At 43.7% G+C, this 25839-nt stretch overlaps 1 protein-coding gene across 1 annotated transcript in view; it reads right to left on the bottom strand.

Moving 5' to 3' along the window:
* Nucleotides 1-366: 366 nt before the first annotated feature.
* Nucleotides 367-25839, bottom strand: part of cpped1 (calcineurin-like phosphoesterase domain containing 1) — a 31690-nt gene continuing 6217 nt past the window's right edge. The window contains exons 3-6 of the mRNA XM_076759967.1: nucleotides 17311-17483; nucleotides 16703-16828; nucleotides 16385-16517; nucleotides 367-3532 (exon numbers count right to left, since the gene is read on the bottom strand). Of these exons, the coding sequence (XP_076616082.1) occupies nucleotides 3306-3532; nucleotides 16385-16517; nucleotides 16703-16828; nucleotides 17311-17483 (659 nt within the window). The 3' untranslated portion in view covers nucleotides 367-3305. The remainder of the gene's footprint in view (nucleotides 3533-16384; nucleotides 16518-16702; nucleotides 16829-17310; nucleotides 17484-25839) is intronic.

The following is a 25839-nucleotide window of genomic DNA, read 5'->3' on the forward strand; positions in this document are numbered from 1 at the left end:
TTTTTTTTTTTTTTTTGCCACCACACACAAGCTGAGTGCCACCTAGTTTCATGATATTTGAAAGAAGGCAGACATCTCTACAGCTGATACCCCCGGAACTCAACAACTCACACCAATAAGATTCCCGATGGATAGACAGCACTATAGGGAAGAGGGGATAACATTTATTTTGGATTTTGTGGTAAAACTGTCCTTTTAAAGCATGATTAGACAACCAGTTGATAAACATAAGCATTATAAGTGCAGTTAAATGTAAGTCTGTAGGTGCTGATTTCTGAAGAGTGAAGTTAAAATGAGTGATGTCTTGTGCATAAAAAGGTGTTTTTAAAGTGCAGGCAAACACAAAAAAGACAATAACAGCCTGGATTCATTAGATAAAATCAACATTTATTATAAAAATACAACCAATCATGTCACAGTCATGGTGTTCGGTCATTCATTAGAATTCAACACAGGAACAAGTCAAAGTGTGTGATGCTCCCCATTCACAGAGCAAATGTGCCCTGAAACAAATTTGCACACACAGACGTACACACACACACACACACACACACAAAAAGATAAAGAACAATGTGGCTGAGCTCGGCTACCATGAGGATATAAAAATAGATAAGGACATAAGGTTCCTTCTCAAACAGGAAATGAAGGAGATGGACTGAGTCGTCTTTCACACATCACACTCATTATCCATTCCTCTCAGACGCCCCCTCCTCCCTCCATCATATGCTGACTTTTTGGAAAAGAGACAGAATCCGTCAGTGTGAAATGAGGTCAGCAATCGCGCTGCTGATGGAAAATCACCTACAGTACCCACCAGACCACAGACACACACACACACACACGCGCACACACAGACAGACGGAGAGTACCTACACTTTCTCTCCGACGCTCACGCTCTCTCTCCGAGACACACAGATGTGTTGCTAAAGGGTTGCCATGACAACTCTCTTAAATTCCCATTCGGTCAGGGCGAGTGTGAGAGTCTGTGTGTGTGTGTGTGTATGTAAAGTGTAATCGAGTAGAGTCATTTAGGGCTCACAGAGAAAGTCATTTTGATGCAGTAATGTCCATTTTAAAGATGATTTCAGGGCTATGAGCTCCCGAATAAGCCTGCAGCCCGGAGGCCGTGACACTGACTGCGTTCACATGCACAAAATAGTCCGGCTGAAAAAGACAATATTCCTACTAGATTGCTCACGTGGCTACCAAAAATGAATATTCCACTAATATTCCTGCTTCCGTGCAGCCGTGCATACTCCAATTAACACTGATCCGCAAACCTGTTGATATGCAAGTCTGGGCTCTTCTTTTGTGCTTGTATCTCTGCCAAAGCTGACGGTGAACAGGCATATCTTCACGCCACCACGTCTTCAGCAGAATATGGCCGAATCTGACCTGTATAAAATTCGGAATATTGTCGGATTCAGAGAATGAGTGGAATATTAGCGTGCGTGGAAATGTAGTCATTATTACTACTACTGCGCTCTTCCCATTAATCATCAACAGATCACATGACCATCACTACGTTTTATCACAATCGCACTTTCTTCATTCAACGCAACGAGTGCTTCAGCGTGTGCAGAGTTCACGGCGAGGATCCCGAACAGATTAAACCCATTAGTTGTGATTTAGATGCGAAGCGTTGCATCATAAATTCTGATTTGAAATCCGAGGAAATGTCAGGAAAACATCACAGCGAGGGGAAAAACAGTCAGTTTGATCCACGCTTTCATAAACATGCAACTAGAAGAAATCTGATGGATATTGCAACACGAGCACCTTTGTCATTTATTTGTGTTGGAGTAATGCAAGAGTAATGGATTTGGCCATAAGTAAGATCCGCAATACTGCTCAACAAAGGAAAAAAAGAGTTATAACCGATTCTTCATCAACAACGCTTCTGCAAAACAATCATTCGGTCACAGTGGGTCAGTTTTAAGTCTTTATCAACCTGGACTAAAAGATTAGAACTTCACGATCAGTGAGTTAAAAATAAGATATGGATTAAGAATAATCTCTCAAGTCAACACATTCAAAGTCTATGTACAAGGGTTTACTGGCTGGACAGTCCAAAAAGCTTCTCCTAACAGTCATCTTCTGCCTGTAAAGGCAGTTTAAGGGGCTATAAACACACAGCTCTGATCAGAGGTCAGCAGTCAGCAGCTCCGCATCTTCAGGTCAGTTACACGACGTACCGTGTTAAACACTAAAAAACACACACACAATATGACGTGAATAGCTTGCATAGGATGGCCAAGGAGGCATTAGACTGCAGCAACAGCGAACAGTAGAAAGACTACGATGACATCTGGATAGTTTAGCATCATTGAAGGAAAATTCCACCCTTTAATACTCACCAATAACATCAACCCGCAGCATTCAGTGCAGGATCGTCCACACTTTGTCTCAACACCTTACTGACTTTCTTGCATCTCCCATGATGCTCTTCAACAGCCTTTAAAGAGCATTCCTAAAGTAAATTTAACAAACAAGCCCTGCAGCTCTCGAGAACTCCTCTCTCTTCCTCTTTCATGATGAATTTGCCTTCGCTACCAGGTTACCTGCAGAAACAGGAAGAAAACTGCACCACCAAACAGCAAATTACACCCTGAAACACAGGAGGGCACCTCCAGTAGCTGTTGTGAATGAGTGTATGAGGTGGAATCTTCCTTCAGCGTTAAAGTCTGGATACACTTAAAGTTACGCTGACAACATGTGACTTTACCATAGCGTGTTGTCTTGAACTTTTAACATTTACACTTCACAGACAGAGTGGGTGTCAGCCTCCGTGTGATACAGGAGGACTGCCAGGTGAGTTTGTGCTTCTCCACGTAAGAACTGCTACTTTTACTACACATTCAGTGATTTTTGTGTGGGGCAGAGATAATAACATCCACTCTGCCAACAGATGCTCTGAGGAAAACAGTGAGCGGTGAGAGAAAGTGAACTCCATTTAACTTTAGCATAAGATTCTGCACACTTTATAATGTGTGGTTGGCATGTAGCTGCATCTTTGTTGCTTTTTCCTCTTATTTCTGGTCAAACATACAGTACATGTCTCAATATAAATCTTTTCATTCTTTTTTCCACTCTAATATATACAGGATTTTTGGAGATTGAGCCATTGGCCAACATTGCTGATCACATTTGAGACTGTGTCCCTGTCGGCACAGGAGTTGACCAACGCGCTACTCTCCAAAAACCGTGTTGGGTCTAAGAACAGAGGCTCAAGATTGTATAATTAAACAAACAAACAAACAAACTTGTTGCTGACAAGCCAAGTTTTCCCTGATTTGGTTCGGCCCTCAGGCCTGCAGGAGCTTCCTGAGATCCTCGTCCATGCCTCCCGCTCTCAGCTGCTCCAGGCTGTGGTAGCGATGGACGACACTGTCGGCAGTCACCACCACCACCCGGACGCCGTGGGTGTCCTCGCCGAGCTGGCAGCCGATGGCCGAGCTCACGACCATGTCCAGGCCGCCGTGGCAACCGCCGGCGTTCCGGTGATAATGGCCGGAGAAGACTGCTTTTACCCCTATGGTAATGAGAGGCGTGTGAGAGTGCAATAAAGAAAGCCCACAAATCCAAGCATCAACTGCTGGAACATGAACGCTTCAATTTGTTTGTTTAGTGGCCTTGATCTTGTCTCTGCTTACGCCACTGATCTGCTTTGGGATGTTACTATGAATAGGCATCATGCCATGTAATTCACATCACGTCTGACCCCTCCGTCCCTCATGTATCCCAAATACAGGTGTATATGTACTTAGACAGTCACTCACTGAGCATTAGCATAATATCATTAATGCACTGTTACAGTGTGATATTGAATAATTTCCTGTCTATTATCATCTACCAGACCTTTCTCAACATAATGTTTTATGGGCAGGAAAGGGAGGTAGGAAGGAAAAAGAAAGAAAGAAAAGAAAAATAAGAAAAGAAAATAAGAAAGGGGAGATGGCAGGAAAAAAGAATGAGGGAAGAAAGACAGAAAGAAAGAAAGAAAGAAAGAAAGAAAGAAGCGTAAGGAAGGGTAAGAGAGGAAAAGAGAAACTAGCATAAGAGAGATGAGAGGAAGGAATGAAGGAAGGCAGTGAGGAAGACGTGAAAAAAGAAAGAAAGACAGAGACATACTCAGGAGCCTTCCACTTGTAGCATATTTTGTAAACCTGGGGAACTTTCATTAGGGGAGGCACGATTTTCAATTTATTTTCAATTACAAGCGACATCGTTAATGGAACGGTGAGGGTGAGGCTCGGCCCTGCGGCGCTGATACTGTCCCACTACAGCTGAAATGACTGCACACTTAAAATGGCACGCCGAAACAAGCCTCACTTTGAGTGAGGGCTGCAGAATGAGTTGTTTTACTGCAGCCACGGAAGCATTCGTTTAGCTTTTGGGGGAACCAATTAGATTTTCTGTCAAGTTGGTGTCAAGCTGGTGGCAGGTTTCACTTAAACAAAGGCTAAACTTAAGGTTGGAGAAAAAGCGGTCGGCTATCGTTTGCGTATTCAAACGTGCATGCATGTGCAGGTGAGAGGATCTGATTCTGAAGTGAGTTTACTGCAGGCTTATGGCGAATAAAATGAGCTGCTCTATTTTCTAACAGCATTGTGTTTCCATGGAGGGAAGTCTTGCTGCTTGCTGCCTCATCTCCAGAGAGACCCAGCCAAAAAAAAAAAAAAAAAAAAGGAAAACTGGCAACAAAAGAGGATAAATAGCAGCCTGCGCATGAGAAAGACATTGGTCTGTCCCAGAAATCTGCACAACAAAGACAAGGAGGATCCGTAGGAAAAAACTCTTACGTCTCCACCGCTGATACTACTTCGATGTCAGCACCGTGAAATTGCCCTGAATCATCAAGTCTGCCACTCCACATAATCGAACTGCACCAGCATACAAATGTGACCTAAATTTATATTAATATTCAGAGCTCTGTGAGGACAGCGGTTGCACATGCCGGACCATTTAATAATTAATCCGCCATAGATGGAAATTGATGATTTGGGCCTGTGTGTGAGTCTGCCCGGGCTAAATTCATTTACAGTCAAAACCCGGGGCAACACTGTGTGAAGCCCACCCTCCTGTGACTTATGGGTGGGCCCGCAGCTATATCATTATGGACCACGCATTTAATGAATGTTTGTGTATATGTGTGTGTGTGTGTGGTCAGGAATAATAGCCTTTCATATAACCTTGCCACGACTGACAAAATGGCCACGGGTCAACGCTGTCTAGTCGCAAAAGGTGCGTTCATGTGCGTTTGTGTGCATGTGCGTCCTCGGTGTTGTTTTTAGAAGAAGGTCAAAAGGCCACAGATGCCCTCCACGCCTCTCGGCCAAAGCATGTACTCATTAACCTGTATGCCTGTGTACGTATAGACGTGTGTGTGTGTGTGTGTGTTCTGTGCTGCGCTCCTCTAAGTGTTTTTATCTGTCCTATGAGGAATCACACAGCACGTCTACAATTATTCAGTCCCTGCGAATGAAAACAAAGCAAAGAAGCAGCAGAAGTGTGAAGCAGGGAAAAGGTTTGATGTGATCACCTGATGACTCAGTTAGCGACGCCGACTGTGGAAATGCTGGATTTGTTACACTATCCGCACGAGGGCTGCGACTTCTTCGTCACCTCTGAGAGATGAGGTGGTGGGAGGAAGACGCTACGGCAGCAATAGTAAAGAAGCGACAGACAGAAATTAATCCTGCAATAATAATGACGAATAAACGGCAGGAAGGAAAAGTGCCTTTGAAGCTGAAATGGGTTTTTCTGAACCTCCTCTAAAACTCCCAACGATGCCATGATTAATCACGCCGACAAATAGAAGTGTGGGAGCGTGCAAGTGTGCATATGTATACATGTGTCAGTGCGTCTGGGTTCTGTAGCCACATCTCTGATGATGCACATCCCACACACACACACACACAAACACACACACACACACTGCATGACACCCCACGCAGCAGCAGTGAGCTTCCCCCATATGTATGTGATACAGCCATGTAACGGAGTGGTGCTGCGTGTTTGTTGGGCAGAGCTTTAAAAATGACATAAAGGAGACACAGAGGGCCCCGCCGAGATGAAAGATTGATCCAACTCTCACATCTGTTCGCTACACAGCTAGCCGGCTAACTTTAGCTGGCACGCAAGTGTAAAAACTACAATTTGTGGTAAACAACAAATGGTAAACAAGATATGACGTGTTCATTTGTGAGCTTTAGAGGTGCTGGTGGGTGGATTTTGTTCACAGAGGCAAGCCTTTACCCTCTGCTTCTCTTCAACATGAAGTGTAAGTAACTAGCATTTACTACAACAATAAGTTAAGTATGATATTAAGCGTAAGTGGTGATATCTGCTTATCTATATGCACTCAGATCTGCACTTCACTGGTGCTTTAAAATGACTCTGAATATCTCTCAGCTAAGCAGAATTATTTTTCAACACTACTGTTCAAATACCAGAGTAACAAAGTCTATTCTGTTCTCTGAGAGATTCACCTCTTAGTTTTCTCCTCCAAGGCGCAGGGGTCCTGGGAGAGTTGCGCTTGGCTAACCTGTCTAATGTCTATCAGGCAGAATGGGATGATCGTCACGACACACTACAGGCTTTCTTTTAACGTCTGCAGTATATAGAGAATTCAAGTGGACTGAACCAACGGACAATTTGTGTGCTATGGAAATGAATCGGCTCACTCCAATAGGCGATTTCATAGATACAATTTAGTAACTGGCCGGAGATAACGCCCTGGCCTGAATTCATTTGAGCACGTCCCTTTCAGAGAGGTGTCATTACGCAGGCTTTAGAAGTCAACCGCTCCACCTGGGCCATTCTCTGCTTACAAAAAAAAAAAAAAAAGGCCTGTTGGAGAAAGAAAAGCATTTTCAATCTCACAAAGATTGTCTGTATGAATAAAAGATAAACAACTGAAAAAGAAAAAGCTGTCCCTTTTGCAATGCAGTCAGAAGATGAGGCTGACCTCTCAAAGCGTCTGCCAGAAAATGAATGCGGGAAAGCATTCTTTAAAGTAAAGGTAAAGGCTGAGACGGCCTGCATGGGGCTGGAAAATACACAAAATAAAGAAAAAAAAAACTATTTTGAACCTCAAAGATTTGTCGTAGCACACAACTACTGATTGGCAGTGACCCATGCTAGACCAACACAGTGATGAGGGTTAACCCACGTCGGCAACCCCCTTCCTGACGCAGGTCAGACACCGAGCACTGAGTGAAAGGAGCGGGACAAAGGACATGAGTAAGCAAAAACAAAACTGGAGAAGGCGTGTGTGACTTGCATTTGTAACAGCAGCAGAGACAAAACCTGAGAGTGTACAGCTCTGTGAGGGAGGACACGGGCACAGCGGTGCTTTGTGCTAACTGCTAATGTCTGCATGCTCACAATGACAGTGTTAACATGCTGACTTTTAGCAGATAAAGCTCATCAATTTAGTTTAGCATGTTGGGGAACACAAAAATGTGTTCTAAATTTCATCACAATCCACTTGAGACAGTATTTGTTTGGGCCTTTAAAAAAGCACAAACCTACTTCATCATGCCAAAACAGAAGCTTTACTCAAGTTGTCTGCATGACGTAGTTTGGAAACCTTGCTTTTCAACCTTCTAATTTCTGTAACATTAGCATAAAAATCCGATTTAGTGCATGCCCAGTGTAAACTAGTTATGCCATCTATCTTCATATTGAGGCCACTTACCATATTTATCATTTCAAACCCTGTGTAACATCCACATTTGCACTGAATGTCTTGTTTTGACTGTAAAGTTTCGCTCTGAAGCAGCATACCCTCATTACACGAAGCACCAGTCAGCCACACAACTGGTTGCAAGTGGCTTGATCTTTACATGAGAGAAGAGGGGCAGGCACCTTTCAGCTTTTTTTCCCGCTCTTGTTGGCTACTATCGGCTGTGCACAGGACATGGAAGACTCCACTTTGACACTAATATTTCGCCTACATGTACATCCTGTACACGACCGCAGCCGAAGTCACATGTGTGGAAAGCCAGTTCTCTGCTGAAATGAAAACTTAGGAGCTTGTGGACTTGCATGCACTGCTGTAGGCTGTCACTGCCTCCAGGATAATGACAGCCGGCACCCTTCTGGGAAAATGAGCTTGATTTGACAATGAAAAAATACAATACACGACTCCTTTCCCTTCGCTTCACTGCAATCAAAGTAGCACATCGCACTTTCTGTGCATTGTTATCCAAAGTGTCTCTGCATGGGTGGCCTGGTGGGAACTAACTGCAGTGATGTTAGTGCCACGGTTGTAGTCGTTGAGCTACATAAAGAATCAGAGCCTTCTCCTTCCACTGGCAGTACCATACTACACCCATTCAGCCATAAAGAGAACTGACCGTATAAGCGTGCTAAGTGTTAAGTGTCTTGCTTTACCCACTCAGCTATACGCAAGCAGGAAGCACTGTATGTGTTCAGAGAGTGTTAAATGGCGGTATCGCATACAGTGGATGATTGTTAAGTCCAATTTCAACACATTTATGTCTCTTGGCCATGCTTTGCTGCGTTCCTGCATTTCCCTTTTCTAGCTGAGTGGATGCCCTCTCGAAAAACATGCACTTTCTGTGCTGATAATTCCAGGTCTTGTCTCAGTCTCTGCGGAAATCCCATTTACCTGTCAGCCTTGGAACAGGGCTGGTTCTTTTGTGCATTTCTTTGTGATAAAGACTCCCATCTGGGGACTGGCCTTTGCTTTGACAGACAAGAGGTGGGGAGGGAGGAAGGGAGCTAGAGCGCTCAGAAAATACCCAGAGTAAGCAGTCAGAGTGATGAAAACATATTGAATGCAAACGGAGGAAAATTACCCAGAGTCAAATTGAATTCTGGTCAGGGTTGCAGAAAAACGCACGGAGAGGAGAGGGGAGTCCTTTCCAATATGCAACTGTGTTTTGTTTGCACTGTGATTTTTATACGCTGTAATCATTTCAGCCATGTTCGCCTTAATTGGGGGATGAGTTTGAATATTCTGAAACACCTTCACCATTTAAATGCTAATCGGGGCTGCTGCTGTGGACGGCAAAATAAAGGAATAAAGGAAATACAGAATTATCTGTCCACATTTGATCATGTTTGATGTTTGTGCTCCTTCCTTCAATCTGCCCTCCCTTTCTTTCCCTTCATCTCCCTTTCATCTCTTGGTCACTGATTGGATTTGCTAATTGCGAGCAAAGTTCGTATCTTGCCACTAAACCCCCCCCCTCCACCCCAACCATCAGCGATTACCTCCAGGAGAAGCCATTTTCCCTCAGACCTTTCCTCCTTTTTTTTTCCATCTCTCTCTTTGATACAAACTTTTAATGTGGTTTTGAACAAAGCTGTCATCTGCACATCTGTGAGAATGGGCTGTGTAGGAGTGAACATGCAACGTGTGCGCTTCTATTGAAGGGCGGTTGTCATTAAAGTGCAGGTCTGGGAAATAATTCATCATGAAATGGTGGCTGCTGATAATTTGCATGACAGAGGGATACAAAATGATGTAGCGTGGTGAGGCGTCTTGCAGGCCTGGCTCCCCATAAATCACTCCCAGCCATCAGTCACCATGTAGCATCCCCATCCTGTGTCCTCCAGTTACACACACACACACACACACTCAAAGGGAGCTTTGAAATGAAAGTAGTCAGCATGTCATCTATCCCTCAGAGAGTATGTATGCCTTTTGGCCAATTGGTACCCAACGTGGTACATAATCATCCTGAATTCGCCACGCTATGATCCTTATGTTTCTCCAAGTACGACAGACCCTCGAAACTTAAGATGTCGCAGATGTTCAGGGGCGTAATACTAACGGGGAATAGTGGAAATCCAGGGCCCAAACCCGGGGAGTACCCTCAAAAAGCCCGGAGTTAAGTTTCTTTTTATCTTTAGCAGCGTCAGTCCTCCATCAGTGTCTACACAGGAGGCGTTCAGGCACAGCACTGAGAGTAAGTAAATCAGGTTTTGGCAGCGCTCACAGGCCAAAGCATAATCAGTGTAGATATGAGAGTGAAACACCTCGAGGTGCTGCTTAAACCGCAGCAGGGGAGAAAGTGTGAGGTGAGTGGAGGTGGGGTGTAGCTGCCAATGACGGAGGAGACTTTTGAAGGAGTCTGAATTAGTACGAATGCTTAATGAGCACATTTAAAAAGATTGAAATATTCCAATACCAACACAATTTGCTAGTGAAGGAATGTAACAAAGTACATGTACTCAAGCAGTGTACTTAGGTACAATTCAGAGATACTTGTACTATATTTGAGTGTTTCCATTTTCTTATCCTTCTTAATTGGAATCCACTACATGTCATTGGGACATATTGTACTTTTTACTCCACTACATTTATTTGACATCTGCAGTTACTGTGGAGATTTCACATTATCACAAAATACGGTATTACACAATTCTTCTTATCATTATCAGCTACAATGACTCTTATAGTAATGAAAAAAAAAGGTTTTTTTATTATGCCCTGACAGACACTGAACTTGAAAAGTTAAAAAGTTCTTTCATGTACATGCCGATCGTCTACACTTATAAAATCTATCCTCACAGTGTCATAAACCGTCGTGCACTGTTTCACCACAAGACAAGCCTTTAAACTGATGAATCTGATACTTCCTGGATCGTATCAACACCCAGAAACAACACACCTCAACGAACGCAGCCCCTGTTTCCCTTCTGAATGCCCGGCAAGTCGTCACCACCAAAGGCCACCTTTGCTCGCGGTACAAGAAGAGAGAGCGCGACAAAGAAAAAGGCATAACAAGAGAGCGAGATACAGAAGGAGCAAAAATAATTATTCTGCCTCATCATTAAAACAATGGGGTTAAAGGCTTAACCATGGCCTCTTATCAAATCCCCAGTGGGTGATAAATGTGTCTTTGCTTTTGAACAGAGAAGGACCCTTGCTGATAAAGACAACCAGCGGCAAGAGAGAGAGAAAGAGTGAGAGACGGAGTAGGAAATACAGAAGGACTATGCAGAGCAGCACACGGCTTATCTTCGCCTCTAATTAGCTACTGTATGTACAACTCCACAGCCGCTAGCAATGTTGGGTATTCCAATGAATTTCTCAGCTGCACTCTTGTTTTTTTCCCCCATACATAAAGAGGATTTGGAGGCAGCATGGAGGTGTGCATGTGTCTGTCTGTCTGTCTGTTCGTCCTTGTTTGTACGTGTGCTGAAGGTATCCTGAATGTAGGATATAAACCTCAGAGGAAGAGGAGGAGGAGGAGGAGGAGGGCAAAGAAATCTAATTACAGTACAACCATCTACGAGGAGAGGAGAGGCTGAGAGCACTGCTGTGATTTCTGCTGCTCCTCTCGCCTCTCTGAGAGGAGACATCGGTTCCCAGAAATGGGAATTCAATCTTCTCTGAAGACATCCTGGATGCGCGTAAAAACCTGTTCTCTCGAAATTCAACATTAACAATGAACAGGCAACCTAGTATTCTTGCATGTCTTTCGTCCTCTGCTTGTAGTAATTAAATGCTGACTGAGGCTGCATTCACGCATACGCTGAAAAACTGCCATAGGTAGGGGCTGCAAAGCCAGAGAGAGCATATTTACTGTGATTACGGGTATGACAGTGATGAGGCAGCACAGAAGTAACCATAATAAGAGTAAAAAGGAGTTCCTCCAGGGTTTTTAGGGCTTTGCATGATTGCTACCAATAAACCGAGTGTGCTGTACTGTACTGTCGGAAAAGTCCTCTGCCAAGTCGTAAATATCTTGTTGCTTTGTTTACTGGTTGTCAGAACAGTTTGCAAAGCAACCAATAAATCAGACTTACTTGTGCATTTGAAACGTGTCCTTTTTCTAATCAGGTGCAGCTCGACGGATTTTGAACGCAGGCAGCACGGGCACAATTAAAGACACGATTTAATATCAACCGAATCACTGTCAAATCACACACCACAGTAATTGCTTGTGCAATTAAAAAGGGGATTGCACGATACTCTACTTGGCCTTGAGAGAGGGTCATCACACAGAGACAGAGCATCATTAATATGAGTTGGACTGCAGTCAACAGTACCCAGGGTTGAACTGCTCGCTCTGATGAGCCACACGAAGACTAATTGGTGTCACACCTTTTCCATGTGTGACTGTGCTGCTGAGATAACATATAGATGCTTACTGTGGAATATATGATGTACGGGAAAAAATGCTCCAATGCAGAGTGATTTATATGCGAAACGCATTTAGCGCATGTAATAAAGGCACGCGCACACTCATTACTCAAACTCACATATGAGAAGAAGGAGTACGAATAGGGATGAAAAATACCTCGGTGAGGAAAAATCAATTAAATGTATTTCTTTGTCTGCAGGGGGACTACATTCTCTATTTCCATCATATGTCCCTGGAGTGGTGGGGGGCTGCAGAAACCCAGCAGCAGCAGTAACAACCTCACTAATGCTGAGCCAAATCCTCTGCCGCTATAAGCCAACTGACACCACAAAAAAGACGCACTCCGACCAGAGAACTCACTTGCACACAGCAGTGTGTACTGACTTTTTTAATATTAGATTTGTTGGTTTTTGACATGTACTCTGACCACGTATCTTAATTTCTCCAAAGCGAGGCAGGACGCCATTTCCTGTAACCACAATGCAGGTGCAGGGCCATCCATACTAGCATTGAAGCAGGCACATATCGATCAAGGGCGCTACCTATCAATAGCAGCTATACATGAGACCCAGCTGACTACCCGTCTTTCCAGAACATCTGGATGTTTTGCCATTCCCACATACAGAGCAGCGGAGTACCAACATTGGGTACAATTGTCAGAAATGTTCGGATTATACTGATGAAGATTTACAGGTCAGCGTTTACTCATTTAAGAGGATTGATTTGCTTCCAAAGACACATTTGTGTAACATCCAGTGATTTAATTTCAAAGCTGCTTTCTGTAGAATTAGAATTTCCAGACAAAGAAAGAGGAAAGCCATCCAATTTTACCTCTTTGTTCTTGCCAGACTGCCGTTTCTCTTCGCTAAAATAAGTAGCAACTTTGAGGCAGTGAACTAAGAAGGATATCCTTGAGTCTGAGCTGTTCTGAAAAACATCCATGAGTTACTGGTGTGAAGAAACACGCTCAGAGTATCATAAAGAGCTTCCCAGTGTTCCATTAAGGGATCATGAAGCGAAATTCTTTTTACACCATAAAACATGTAATCCTTGAACTATTAGCATAGCCATCGCACATTTATCTTCCATGCAAAATTACCCGAGAACAGGCTGCACAAACACAGATAAAGACGTATCCTTGTCAACTGCTTACTTTAATGAAAATCTTGGTGGAAAAATGACATTAAAGCTTTATCTGTGCCAATGCTCAACTGTTCGTGCATGGATGTGTGTGTGTGTGTGTGTGTGTGTGTGTCTGTGAGGTTAATGATGCTGCCCTTTACTGTAATGACAGTAATGATCACCAGAGTACAAGAGCACATCTGGAGGCTTCGGATCACAGGGTGAAGCGGTGAGGATGGACAAACATGGAGGGGAGGGATGATGCGTGAATAACGCAACTCAAAGAGGGGGAAAAAATTACCATAGCCAATCTAGCCAATGTCCAGAAGAGACATAATTTACCACGGATTGACAGGGAACACAGCCCGCACAGACAGGAAGACAAACAACACACTTTCCCTGGCGCTCTTGTTTTTTTCTTCAGTATGCAGTAAATAACAGTTTTCTGCGATTCCTTGCTCATTTTTCTTGTTTGCTCCTCGAGAAAGCCAGCAGTCTCCCCATTGGGGTATTTTTAGCAGGCGCTAGCTTGCCCTGCAGGAAACTCCTACTTCATGCAAGTTTCTACAGTTCACTCATTTTGTGGCCAACGTGAAGAAAACCCAAGAAAATCTGTGTTTCATGACATTGAACATGACAAGTGAAATGAAAAATCCATGAAGTCCTGTATACATGACTTCTGGTACTAGTGATAATGTATCTGCTTCTTATGTGGCATGAGTACATCATATAAAAAATATATATAACCCTCTTGTTTATGATGCATCTGATTATGCATTAGTGTAGACAGTCAACATTAAAATAAAAATGGAGCCTGAATCATGCTAACATGCGCACAATGGCAATGCTAGCATACAAATGTGCTGGTGCAGGTGTAATGTTTACAATGTTCACCACCTTAGTTTAATGTGTTAGCATGCTAATATGTAATATTAACGCCACACAGAAAGCCCAGCTGAGGACACTGTGAAGTGAAGTACCTGACGATGGTGCAAGACAAAATGTCAACAGATCACTACATTTACTGACTGTCAGTGCAAATTTCTATGAATATTTGTCAAGCTATCACCAAAAATCATTATGATACACCCTCAAAAAGCTCTAAACAGACCTTCTATTCAACAGACTGTCTTCTAGGTATGTAAAAACTCTGACCTGATGGTGGCTCTACATGAAAAGTCTTCTTCTGGGGACCACAAATGTCTGTACCAAATGGCAAACCATCCAATAGTTGCCATGTCATTTCACTAAAAAACAAAACCTTGCGGTGGGGCTGGAGTGTGGACCACGCTGTGAGCAAGGCTAACATTGGAATAACAACATTTCTGACAAATATCTGGTATGGATATACAGTAGCAGCTCTATCTTAAACTGACACAGAGCACAGCGATGATCACAGTCAGTCTCTTTTACACTCATGCCTCAAGGACATATTCCAGTAGATTCAGAGTACAGACGTTACAGCATCAGTCACCGAGACTCTCCTAGTAAGAGATGAAGGAGAGAGCAGAAGGAGCATGAAAGAGAAACTGGGGGATCAGAGGAGAGCAGAAAGCACTGAGAGACAAAGGCTGTATTATTCAACAATAACCGGTTTGATTCCTTCTTTTGCGCGAGCGCCGTTTTTTTTTTTTTTTTTCTTTTTTTTCAACTCACTGGATTCGAGTTTCAGATTTTGAATATTTAGCTGACTTATCAAGAGCGACTAACAATGACAAGGCTGCGCTGGATTTCACAGCATTTTTGTAATAGCCTGACATAGCCTTTTTTAAGATTAATTGATTTCCTATGATATGACTGGCTATGAATCTTTCAAAATGTGCCAAAATGAAAGAGAACTTTATAGTCAAATTAAAATTCCCCAGACATTTCCAGATAAATTCAGGAGACAGAGCTTGACATTTTGCCTGAGCCCATTGTTATGTATGGGACAGGAATGGACAGAGAGGGTGCACAAATGTGGGAAGTAAAATATGAAGATAAATCACAGGCAGCCCGAGATCACACCCCTTCTCTTGCTGTAATCAGAAGCACCATATATCATACGTACACATATAAGCCTAGATGTATGCACACACCAACATGAGAAAGTCAAGTAGCGTCTGCAGCTTTATAGTAAGCACTAGCACGTCTATCAGCAATTATTAATAACCACGCACAGGACATGTATGTATATAGTTCATCCAGTATGTGCCCTATATGTAGTCTGAATTTATAATTGCCGGCAGAACACGTGTGAACAAGACTGTGGATGAGAAAAGATACTTACGGTTAGCATGTTCTGCACATACAGTCATACCCTCCGTTCCTGCATATTAAAAACCCGTACGGACTGCACTTTAAATCTTTAACCAGTGTTCCCTTAGAGGAGCAATCAATTACGAAAGAGAAGGGTCATCAGACCAAAACGGGCCAACATGGTTAAATACTTGCTGGAATAATGGCTGGATAATGAAATTAATACCATCCCCCGCCAGTCACCTTGATGCATGATTGAGAGGCACCGCATGAGTCTGTATGAGCTGTCCTGTCAATCAGTTGTGCACAACTGGCCAGAGTGCGATGTGTACGTGTGTGGGTTGAGTCACTGTTTTCTTAAAGACTTATTGTCCTTGTGAGAGTTTCCCCTGCCAGATACCCTTGTATCAGACTCTTATAAGCCGACAACAATGGATTCTGATTATGAAATTATTCTTCTTATAGGGAGTGAATTCATTAATTAATTCAATTATGCCTGTGCTTGTGTGTGCGTGTGTGTGTGTGTGTGTGTGTGTGTGTGTGTGTGTGTGTGTGTGTGTGTGTGTGTGCCTGGAGCTCTCCTGTGGTTCTGACTAATGGAATGGCTGACTGTGCTTCAGTCAGATATGCTAGAAATGAGCAGGTTTAACAGGAATATTAGCCAAGAAGTATTAAGACACGTTTGATCCACCATTACAGATAATACTGCTGATATTTTAAGGGTTTGGGATCGACAAATCGGTATTGACAAGACCTTGCAGTTAGACACACTGTATGTCACGTTGAAGTGCCCTTGAGCAAAATACTGGACCTGAACTTGCTCAGTCACATAGGTGGCTCTGCATACAAACCGAATAACTAGAGGAGCAATAATTTGTACCTCCTTGCTGTCCTACCTGCCCTCTTGAACCTGTCCAGCAGACTTTGTCTGACTCCCCTCTGCAGGTTGAAGTAGTCATCCTCCTCATCTGGCGCCTTCAGGTACAGAGGAATGTGCTGGAACACCAGGATATGTTTGGGTTTGGGTTCCTGGACAGGGACATATGTGAGGGATGAGTTCAAGACCGATCTCCATGCACGAAATTCAATTGTTGTGTCAGATGGCTGCAGACGGTGGTGATTAGCCAAACTTCCAGACAAAGGCAGGCATTGTCTAAATGAAACGTCCCCATAAATCACACAAGAATAGAATCATGCCATTGATGACGCTCTACCGTTGAGGAGGAGGCTCTGCTCAGTTGCTCCTCCAGCCACGTGTCCTGGGCCTCCTTCAGCTGAGGGCAGGCCGAGGCATCATAGAACAACTGGGAGTTCAGAACCAGGCAGAGGACTCCACCCACCTGATACAGCAGGAGAGAGAGGGGGCAGAGTGATGGATGTTCGTCACATACGCCTCATTCATTTTATCAAGGATTATTTTATAATGCATTTTCTAACATTTACTGGGTACATTTCTATTCCTGTAATAATTTTCTCCTGCAGTGATTCCTGCAATTTGTACTGCGGCAAAATCCTAATTTCCTTCATCTCATTCTAAAAATTCCACTAACACTGCTTGTAAAAGGGATTATCCTATAGGAAAAGTGAGCAGGGCGATAGTCCAGGGGGCTCACGGCCTTTAAAGATTTGTGGGCAGAAACATGTGAATGGATTATATATGGTGGAAGCCTACATGTAAATGCTGAGAAGGACTGAAGTCAAGTGTCAAGCACTTAGCATGCTGGTGCACAGGACCCATACTCATAATATGCCCTCCATTCCACAGCCACTGCTACTGGCTGCTGCTACTATGAAATGTATTATGTATTAGGTGACTGCTTACCCAGAAGCTGAAATAGTCATTCCCCCAAGTGCTGCAGTACTGCTCCACTGTCCTGGGCGTGGGGGTGTTGCCCAGGTCATGGTTCCCGCTGACAAACACCAGCGGGATGGAGGGGTCTGTCAGCTTCAAGGCTGCCTTCAGGTCTCGCTCCTGACCTTCTCTGAACGGGGTGTCTGGAGGGAACAGGGGAACACATTACTATGTGGAAGACGATGTCCTTGGTGTCCTTGTGAGAAAATGGGAATTGGTTACAGAAGTCCACATAGAAATACCAAAATATAATGACACGGATCAGAAGAGAAAAGTATATAAATGTTGATGAAAAGTATCAGAGTGAGGGTGTGAAGGGTACTACAGGCAAGAGTCGCCTAAGGGAAGGGGGATTATTCGGATGATAATGATGACAGCCCAGAGGATGATCAATGCTCTGTGCAGCTCGGCTTTACATCACCATGGTTACTGACATGATGAGTAGTGTTCTGGTGGAAGACTCCCCGGTCCATACGGACAACCCAACCTTTGTGCTGAGATGAGCACAAGCCACATCTCGTCAGGTTCACTGGTCCAAGATACAGGAGGCTACTGGTCTTAAAGGATCTTTAAAACGTGGCCATTTTTTTGTGCTTAAATCAGAAGTATTATGCAATTAGGTCTGAAGTTCACAAAAAGGAGAAGCGTGCAGAAAGGAGGGAAAATGAGCCAAATTAATTCAGTCACATGCAGGTAACGGGCAGAGAATGGGTGAGACTCGAATCTATTTATAATTTAGAATGTATATCAAACAAACCTTTCAGCCCCTGCTCTTAAGTTATTCCTTCCTCTCCCTCTCCTCTCCTATTTCTTCGCCTCTTTATTCATCTGAGTAATTATTTTACTGGCCTACTTTTGGAGCAAACGTTTCCTTGGATGTTTGGATAGGACTCATTACATAAGAGCCTTTTCCAACAGAACATCTTGTGCATGACAGAGTGGGAGACTGTAGAGTTTAAACTGCATTCAGATAAAAGGTAAGACGTTGCTTTCACCTGTCTCTCTTCTATAATTAAGCTAGCCTGTCAAACTTCAAGTAGTCAATACAACACACAAACATGCACTCAAGATACAAGGAGACACACAAAGGCCCTTTTTGTGATGTAAAACAGACTCTGCTTGACATTTCTATTACTGCACTCCTATTCAGGTTCGGAGAGTAACAGCTTCTGTGTAATTGTATACAGTATAAGATTAGTGTTATAAAAGCAGTCAACAATGTCGTAAAGTATTGGATCTGACTGGCTAGACCAACAAAGGCCAATGACACCTGAGGGTAAAGTTGAGTTGCCAGTGCGGTGAGCAAGTCTCTTGGTCAATATTTATCACTGGGGTGTAAAACATACAGGCCATGTGTGCCTTGGAGTGTAATATTACATTTATCCAACGGCTGCAAACATTTTGTGCACAAAATGATTACTAGGAAACTAAATGTGTCAGCTTACTTACTTGACAAGCTAGCTTACTTATGCATTCAGTGTCATCACTGATTATCAATAAATAGTGAAGTGGTCAGAGCAATGGTTTCAAGTGGGTGATGTGTTGAGCAGCAAACCACTAAACATCTGGTTTGGTCTCTGGAGGGCTGACAGTTTGAAGCTAGATGAAAACGCTGACAGCTGAGGCCACAACAATGTGAACTCATTATTCCACAACGTTTGACCGGTGCCACAATGCTACACAAACAAAGGCAGTCGCTCTAACGAAGCTGGGATGGAGAGTAGGGGGGTGAAAAGGTTGTCATTTGAAATGCTGAGGCAATTGTTGCAGCTGCTATCTCACAAGTAACCCAGCTGTTACTGGCAATTGGATGTTAACCATTTATTCACAAGTGGAGAAATGTTCTTCTTTTCGGGTCAGTTTCTCCAAGCATTGAACAAACTTAGAAAATCTAGGAGAATGGAAAGTGCTCTCTCTTAAACACCATCAATGTACCCTTTAGCAAGGCACATGACCTTGTCAGCTGCTCCAATGGAGCTGGCTGGTAACTAAAAGCAGGAAAAAAAAATGTTTTATGCTCGACACCATCAGAGGTTGAATGTGTTAAATCGAGTGAGTGTGAAGAAGGGCGGGGCTCAGTACGAGCATCTCACCACACTTTATTTTCTTTGGATAAATAAATGTGAAGAAATAGCACTGGGAGCCAAACACAGTGACAAGGACGCTGCGCTGCCTTCTGCTTCCTCACACCTCCAGCTGCCTGCCCTCAACCACAGCCATCCGGTAACATGGCAATATCCATGAATCATCCCTCAGCACTATACGGTGCAAACCAATCCTCAATCATACACAACCCCATCAATCTGCATTTAAGACAAGTTGCTTTAGATTAATGGGGGGGTGTTTCCGGGCATGACACCATTAAGGCACCAGGCAGTTTAACATTTGTAGGCTGTTAAGATACATATGTCCTGCTGCAGTTGAAAAGTCTGGACTGCTCATTCACTATAAAATTGGATTCATGCTTATCTGGTTACATTTCTCAGATAACATGTTTCCTTTCGCTTCCCTTTAACCACTGGTCATAGGGCCATACGACATTGTGCAAACGGCCACTTATTTGGCAGAAGGTAGGATACAAGGGGGAGCAGAGGATTTGGGATGAGAAAAACTGACTAAGAACATGCAGAAAAGAGTAATTAAACGATGCAGACAAGTTAATTTCATCAATAAGCAGGAGTCCTTGTGCAGAGGAAATAATGAAAATTTTCATGAAAAATGAATTTTTCTCACCCTGCTCTCCTCTTTTGGAATAAGCAATCTATGTACAAAGTAGGGTTCATGGAAATAAAAACAAAATGTTGCTCTCTCTGGAGCTCTGACTGAAAGACCTTGTTCATTTAACGAGATTGCAACACTGTGATTCTCGAACCTTGACAGGAGGCTTTGGCAGGTTCTCGTTGAGCCTGTCGAACACTGTAAGCACCTCTCTCAATTTCCTCTGAAGACTGGCTGTCGACACTGCTTATAGGACTCAGTGCGTGGGGTCTTGCTGTCGCATACATTTTCTGCACATACACAACTTCCAATGCACTGGGGTTGATTTATTTGTGACTAACGCGAACATGTACTGGCACCGACAGGTTGTGCTGATTTGGCAGTGGCCTACAGCTGATGGCAAGGTGGTAGCCGGGATGAAGTCATGCTAAATGAGATCCTACAACCTGTCACACGTGCAACCTAGTTACATCACAGTATGCTGGATCAATCACGTGAGCAAAGAAATTCACGACAAAGGCTTTAAACTATAATGTCTTACTGTGTTTTGCTCAGCTCAGCCTACTAGTTTTGTAGCGGTGCTCTCCTCCACGAGAGACGGACTCCACAGTGCAGCATTTAGCTGGAGCCATCAGACATAGCTTATCAGCGTATCTTATCAATAATTGAAGCTTATAAACTTAATAGTTTTGAACCAGGAGCTTTAGTATTTGGATCAAGCAGCATGTGAAAATAAGGTGTGCCAAATTTAGCGGTCTCCAGCAATTAATTTGATGTGTCAGATACATATTTAAGCTGCATTTAGATAAATGTAAGTATTGGATCAGACTCAGAATTGGCAGATATCCACTGCTAAAGCACTCAGATCAGGATCAGGGGCCAGAAGAACTTGATCGGGACATCTCCACATAAAACCTCATCAAATTCAAGCATGCCTATATTGATGGTACACCACGGCGGACACCATGATGCCTCTGACATGGTCAAACATTGGTTGATGCCATGCTTAGATCTTAAAGTTGGTTATAGTCGATTTCAGCTGCTTTCAACAATATGAACATTTTCACATGTGCAATATGTAAAACTATTTTCCCATAAACCAGTGAATTATTTTCTTCCAAAAGATCAATGGAGCCGGTGTCAATGGAACTGATGCTTCCTTTGTTGTCATGTCTGCACTTTGTGAGACTCACACTCCCATGTCCTTTGACATACTGCTAGGAGGCTGGTGTGAATGGTTTTTCCAGGTCTGATCTTCCTTATTTACATAAACTCAATATTCCATGAGCACTGCATAAACAGTCTCATCAGCAGTGATGCAGGTGTTGGACTGTCAGAGTGAAGAGGGAGCTGAGCTTGATTTACCTGTCGATCTACACTCCATCTCTCAAATATGGTCATGAGATAAGGGTGATGACCGAAAGAGTCAGTCAGAGGGAGCTCTTTCACATTGAAAGAAGTCAGTTGAGGTGGTTTGGTGGTCTGACAAAGACCAAGTTATGCTGGAAGAGAAGTAGTTTGGTTGTCATCTGACCTTGTTACAGCCACACAGCCAAACTCGAAAGCGGTCGTTGTTGAACTATTGAAATAAAGGCACACATTTTCAGACAGTCTCCTCTTGAAGACATTAATGCACTTGCTTGTTCACATAAAAAGGGAGAAAAGCACTTTGTGTAAATAATGAAAAAAGGGGCTTGAGGGACATGTTCAAACCTTTTCTAAAAATTTTCTCACCTCCTCTCACCTGGCCAATCGCTGCGTGAAGTGGGAGTGAATGTTGGATTGTCTGTCATTGAATTATAGAAAATGTCAGGTAACGCTAACACGGCGGAAGAATGTAGAATATACAATGCTCGTATGTCGCTAAAACACTGACATAGCTGATCAAGTGGCCTAGAAAGTGTTGCATGCCTAATGAGTATTATAGCTTAATGTTTGTGACATTAATACAATATTTTGGCATTTGGTCTTTGTGCCCTCAAAAAACTGACAAGACCAAAGGTCAAATGTCATTGTTGCTAAAATGCTGAAATTCCAGGTGTGCTGGTGCTGTAACAATGCCTCCTGGATGTCTTCCTTTACAGTTTTTCTGGCATGTCCAACTTAGAGGAAGCCCAGGGCAAACCCAGAGCACGCTGGGGGGATACATACATATCCCATCTGGTCAGGAACATCTTGAGATACCTCTGGAGGACTTGGAAAACGCAGCTGGGGGGCAAAAGGACAACAGCCAGTGTGACTTGGACCCACACAAGCCACAAAAATGGATGGAAAGGTAGATGGATGGATGGATGGATGGAGGAAGCCACCCTGACATTTACCTCAGTTGTCTAACAGGGTCTCAGCATCTTTTCACACTGACATTTTTAACTGTACAGCATATCTCCTGGGTGACTCTTGAAAGGTGAAGTATGAAACTGGTAACTTCTTCTACACACAGACTCATTACTACCCACAAGCCACTGGATAATCCCATCAGATAAACACACACAATACCTCCCTGCTCACACACACCCCTCCAGAAAAGTCCAAAATACTTTCACGGGTCCCAAGAACAAATTCTCTCTTGGTCTCTCCTTCACACTCTCTCTTCTGCTTCAGAAGCCCACAGAGAGCCTCGTTTTATCTGCCTTCAATGGCAATTAAACAGGTATCCACAGTTACAGAGAGGGGACAGGGAAGTCCCAAGGTAACCTCTACTTCACCTTTGTGAGCTTCACACATGCACACACGCAGATGTCCACACATACTTGAACACTTCTCCCCACTGTTATCATGCGTAACATCCCTCACAAACCCCCATAGACACAGCTTGAATCCTTTGTAGTGCTCATTAGGAGTGTTAAGTCCAGCATGTTTCTCTAATCTAATCAGCTCTGCATCTCACCGCACCCCCTCACCCCCCCATGCTCTTCATTTGTCAGCTTTGAAAATAAGTGAGGGACAGACACCGGAGAGTGAAAGGGAGTGAGGGGAGAGGCAGAGACAGGCCGAGATTGAAGGAAGTCCTTGAGATGAGAAAGTGTCTCTTGGGGGTTCGCGTGGATTGGAGAGGAGATAGGGAATTGGGATCAAGGAACATTCAATCAGTAAAGGTCTGGATGGTGCAATGTTGTGGGAGCAAACACGGGCCAGCGTTTCTTTAAGACGCATGAAGACTTTTTGGTTTTGAGGAACGGCGTTGTACCTCATGGACCATTGTGATGGGACGCAAATGAAAACCTTTGACTCCATCAGGGTTCCAAGTCCATCTTGTGTGACTATCTATCAAACAGAGACATCACTGGTCAAACTTCAGTTTCCCTGCCTTTGTATCAACGTCTAACGTGCAAACCCAATACTGATGACCCTATTGCTTTCCTATTGTTTATTCCAAAGAGTTACGAGAACAAACAAAACTTCCGCACAAGATTTAACTCACATGGTGAGTGTGCTTGTGTATGGTGTCAGACTTGCAAATAAATAAGGTATGACGCATGACACTGCAGCTGTTTACTAAAGACAGCAGACAGATGAGAGAGAAAGACTGAGAGGAAAGAGACAGAAAGGAAAAAGAGAATGTGAGAACGACGAAGAGGACAGATAGAGAGTGAAATCCGTGGGAACAGAAATGCAGTTGCCAATTTCCTGTCGCCGACAGGCAGCAGTGTTGACAATGTCGGTTGACAGCCAGCTTCCCCTGGCCGCCACCCATTCATTCTGTATTGTAAATAAACAGTTTAAGGGGAAATGTCAGCCGAGAGACGGAAGGAGCAGCTCTGGCTATAATATCTCTTCCCTCCTTGCTGCCAATGCAGCAGCCCAGTTGCCAGGCAAGTGACGGACGTGGTGAGTAATGAGGATGGCACACACAACCTGCTCTGTTGGGGCTGACAGTAACAAGGGCTGACGCCACGGCGTTTAAAGGTCCCCAAGGCCTTGTGGTTTAAACCCCATGCTTACACCATCTACTGTCCCACTGTGCATCTGAAATAGATCTCGCTGTGACCTATAAATGCGACTGATCAGAGGGAGACGGGGAGGGATGTGGAAAATGGATGGCGGCAATGTTGCGGTCTAAATCAGTGATTCTCAAACTGGGGGGGGGCGGGCCCTCCTGCGGGGCCACAGTGCCGCTGCGGTGGGGCGGCTCGCATGACCGGGGGAAAAATATGGAGCGAAACTAAGCTGAATGAATATGATCCATGTCGGGAAAATAAACAAAAAGAGGTTGCTGATGCTATCCTGCTGACCTTTATTTCACTAAAATTCAACTTGAATCCTCTTTGATGAGTTGCTCGGCCAATTATTGAAGCTTTTTTCTGCTTTTGAAGGGGGGCATGCCAGAAAAAGTTTGAGAACCACTGGTCTAAATGGTGCAGTCATGGAGATGATAAGGATATTTGGAAGCCTACAGCAAGACGATAGGGAGAGACAGCTCCAGGAGCATTCATGGCTGTCGCTGTGCAGCTAAAATTGGTGGTCATTATGACCTAAAAAAGGGAAGAGAAAGGCTCTGTTGCTCTGTGACTAAGCCAAGCCAAAACTGTGTTGCATATGAATAGTTTGCCTTGAGTCATATTTTAGAAACTGGGGCCAAAGACATTTTACAGATGACATACTGCACCACATTTAAAATATTCTACTTCTGCTTAATAACTTACATAATCTTCAAATCAGGATCGCAGCCAGAGACGCTTTCATCGTGATCCAATCAAACATGTAAACAGACATACTGAGAGGAACGGCATGCAGAGATGGAGAGTGAGGGTGAGAGAGAGAGAGAGACAGGTTCGGCTGCCGACTGCTTTTCTCGTGCCCATTCCTTGAGGCCAGGCGGCCAGGCAGGCAGCTCATGCTTCTCCCTAATTGTCATGCAAAGGTAGTTTGCATTGGTTGGCGGCTTGTGGCTCTTCTTGCTGAACATTAACTCTGCAGTCCTTCCTGCCAGCCTGTTCCTCTCACCCGGTTATCAAATCAGGCAGCTGGACATCAGGAAGCATCCACACCACACCGTAGTCACCCATTGCATTACAGTTATTTCAACAAAAGCATCAGTTTGCCAGGAATGCCTGTCACTCCACACAGTCATGGTTTTCTAGTGAGAAACACAGGAGTACTGTCAACAGCTTTAAAAAGGTTTTTTTTTTTACCCAGCACAGAACTGTGCAGACAGAGAGGAGCACAATTGTACAGCATGAGTCAAACGCAGTGTGTCAGTTCCACACAAGGTAAGAAACGAGCAGCAAAATTATTATTTTGTTTACTTGATCAGCCACTTCTGCAGGGTTTTTTTTTTTTTTTTCAAACCTAGTTCAATTCTGAAAATCTATTTGACTGGCTCGACAGTAAAAGCATCTGGTGAATTGGGGAAACCAGCTGCCGCAGTGGCAAAACAAGTTGGCTTGCTGTCCTGGTTCCAAGACTTCTAACATGTCTAACTCCCAGCATAAGATTCATGGAGACAAACCAACACACTCTACTGGTAGAATTTATTCACGACCGAAATGAGTGAATAAAAAGGCCTCATATTCTCCGTCTGCAATCGACATTCAACGGCTGAGCCATTTTAACAATGCAAAAAATGCATACAAACAGCTGGATGGCAACCATAGATAAACACTGCATGCTGTCACGTTGGGTCTGATGCTTACAAACTAGATTCTACAAGCAGGTGAGAAAACGAACTTTTTCACCTACTAGCTGCAGCGGCTGCAGCTCCCGAAACCACACCAGCCGCTATCTTACATAGATTTTTAGAATTGGACAGGAATTTAAAGTGTGGCCGGTCCAATCAATAGC

Source organism: Chaetodon auriga, chromosome 20, assembly GCF_051107435.1.
Source record: "Chaetodon auriga isolate fChaAug3 chromosome 20, fChaAug3.hap1, whole genome shotgun sequence".
Taxonomy (NCBI): domain Eukaryota; kingdom Metazoa; phylum Chordata; class Actinopteri; order Chaetodontiformes; family Chaetodontidae; genus Chaetodon; species Chaetodon auriga.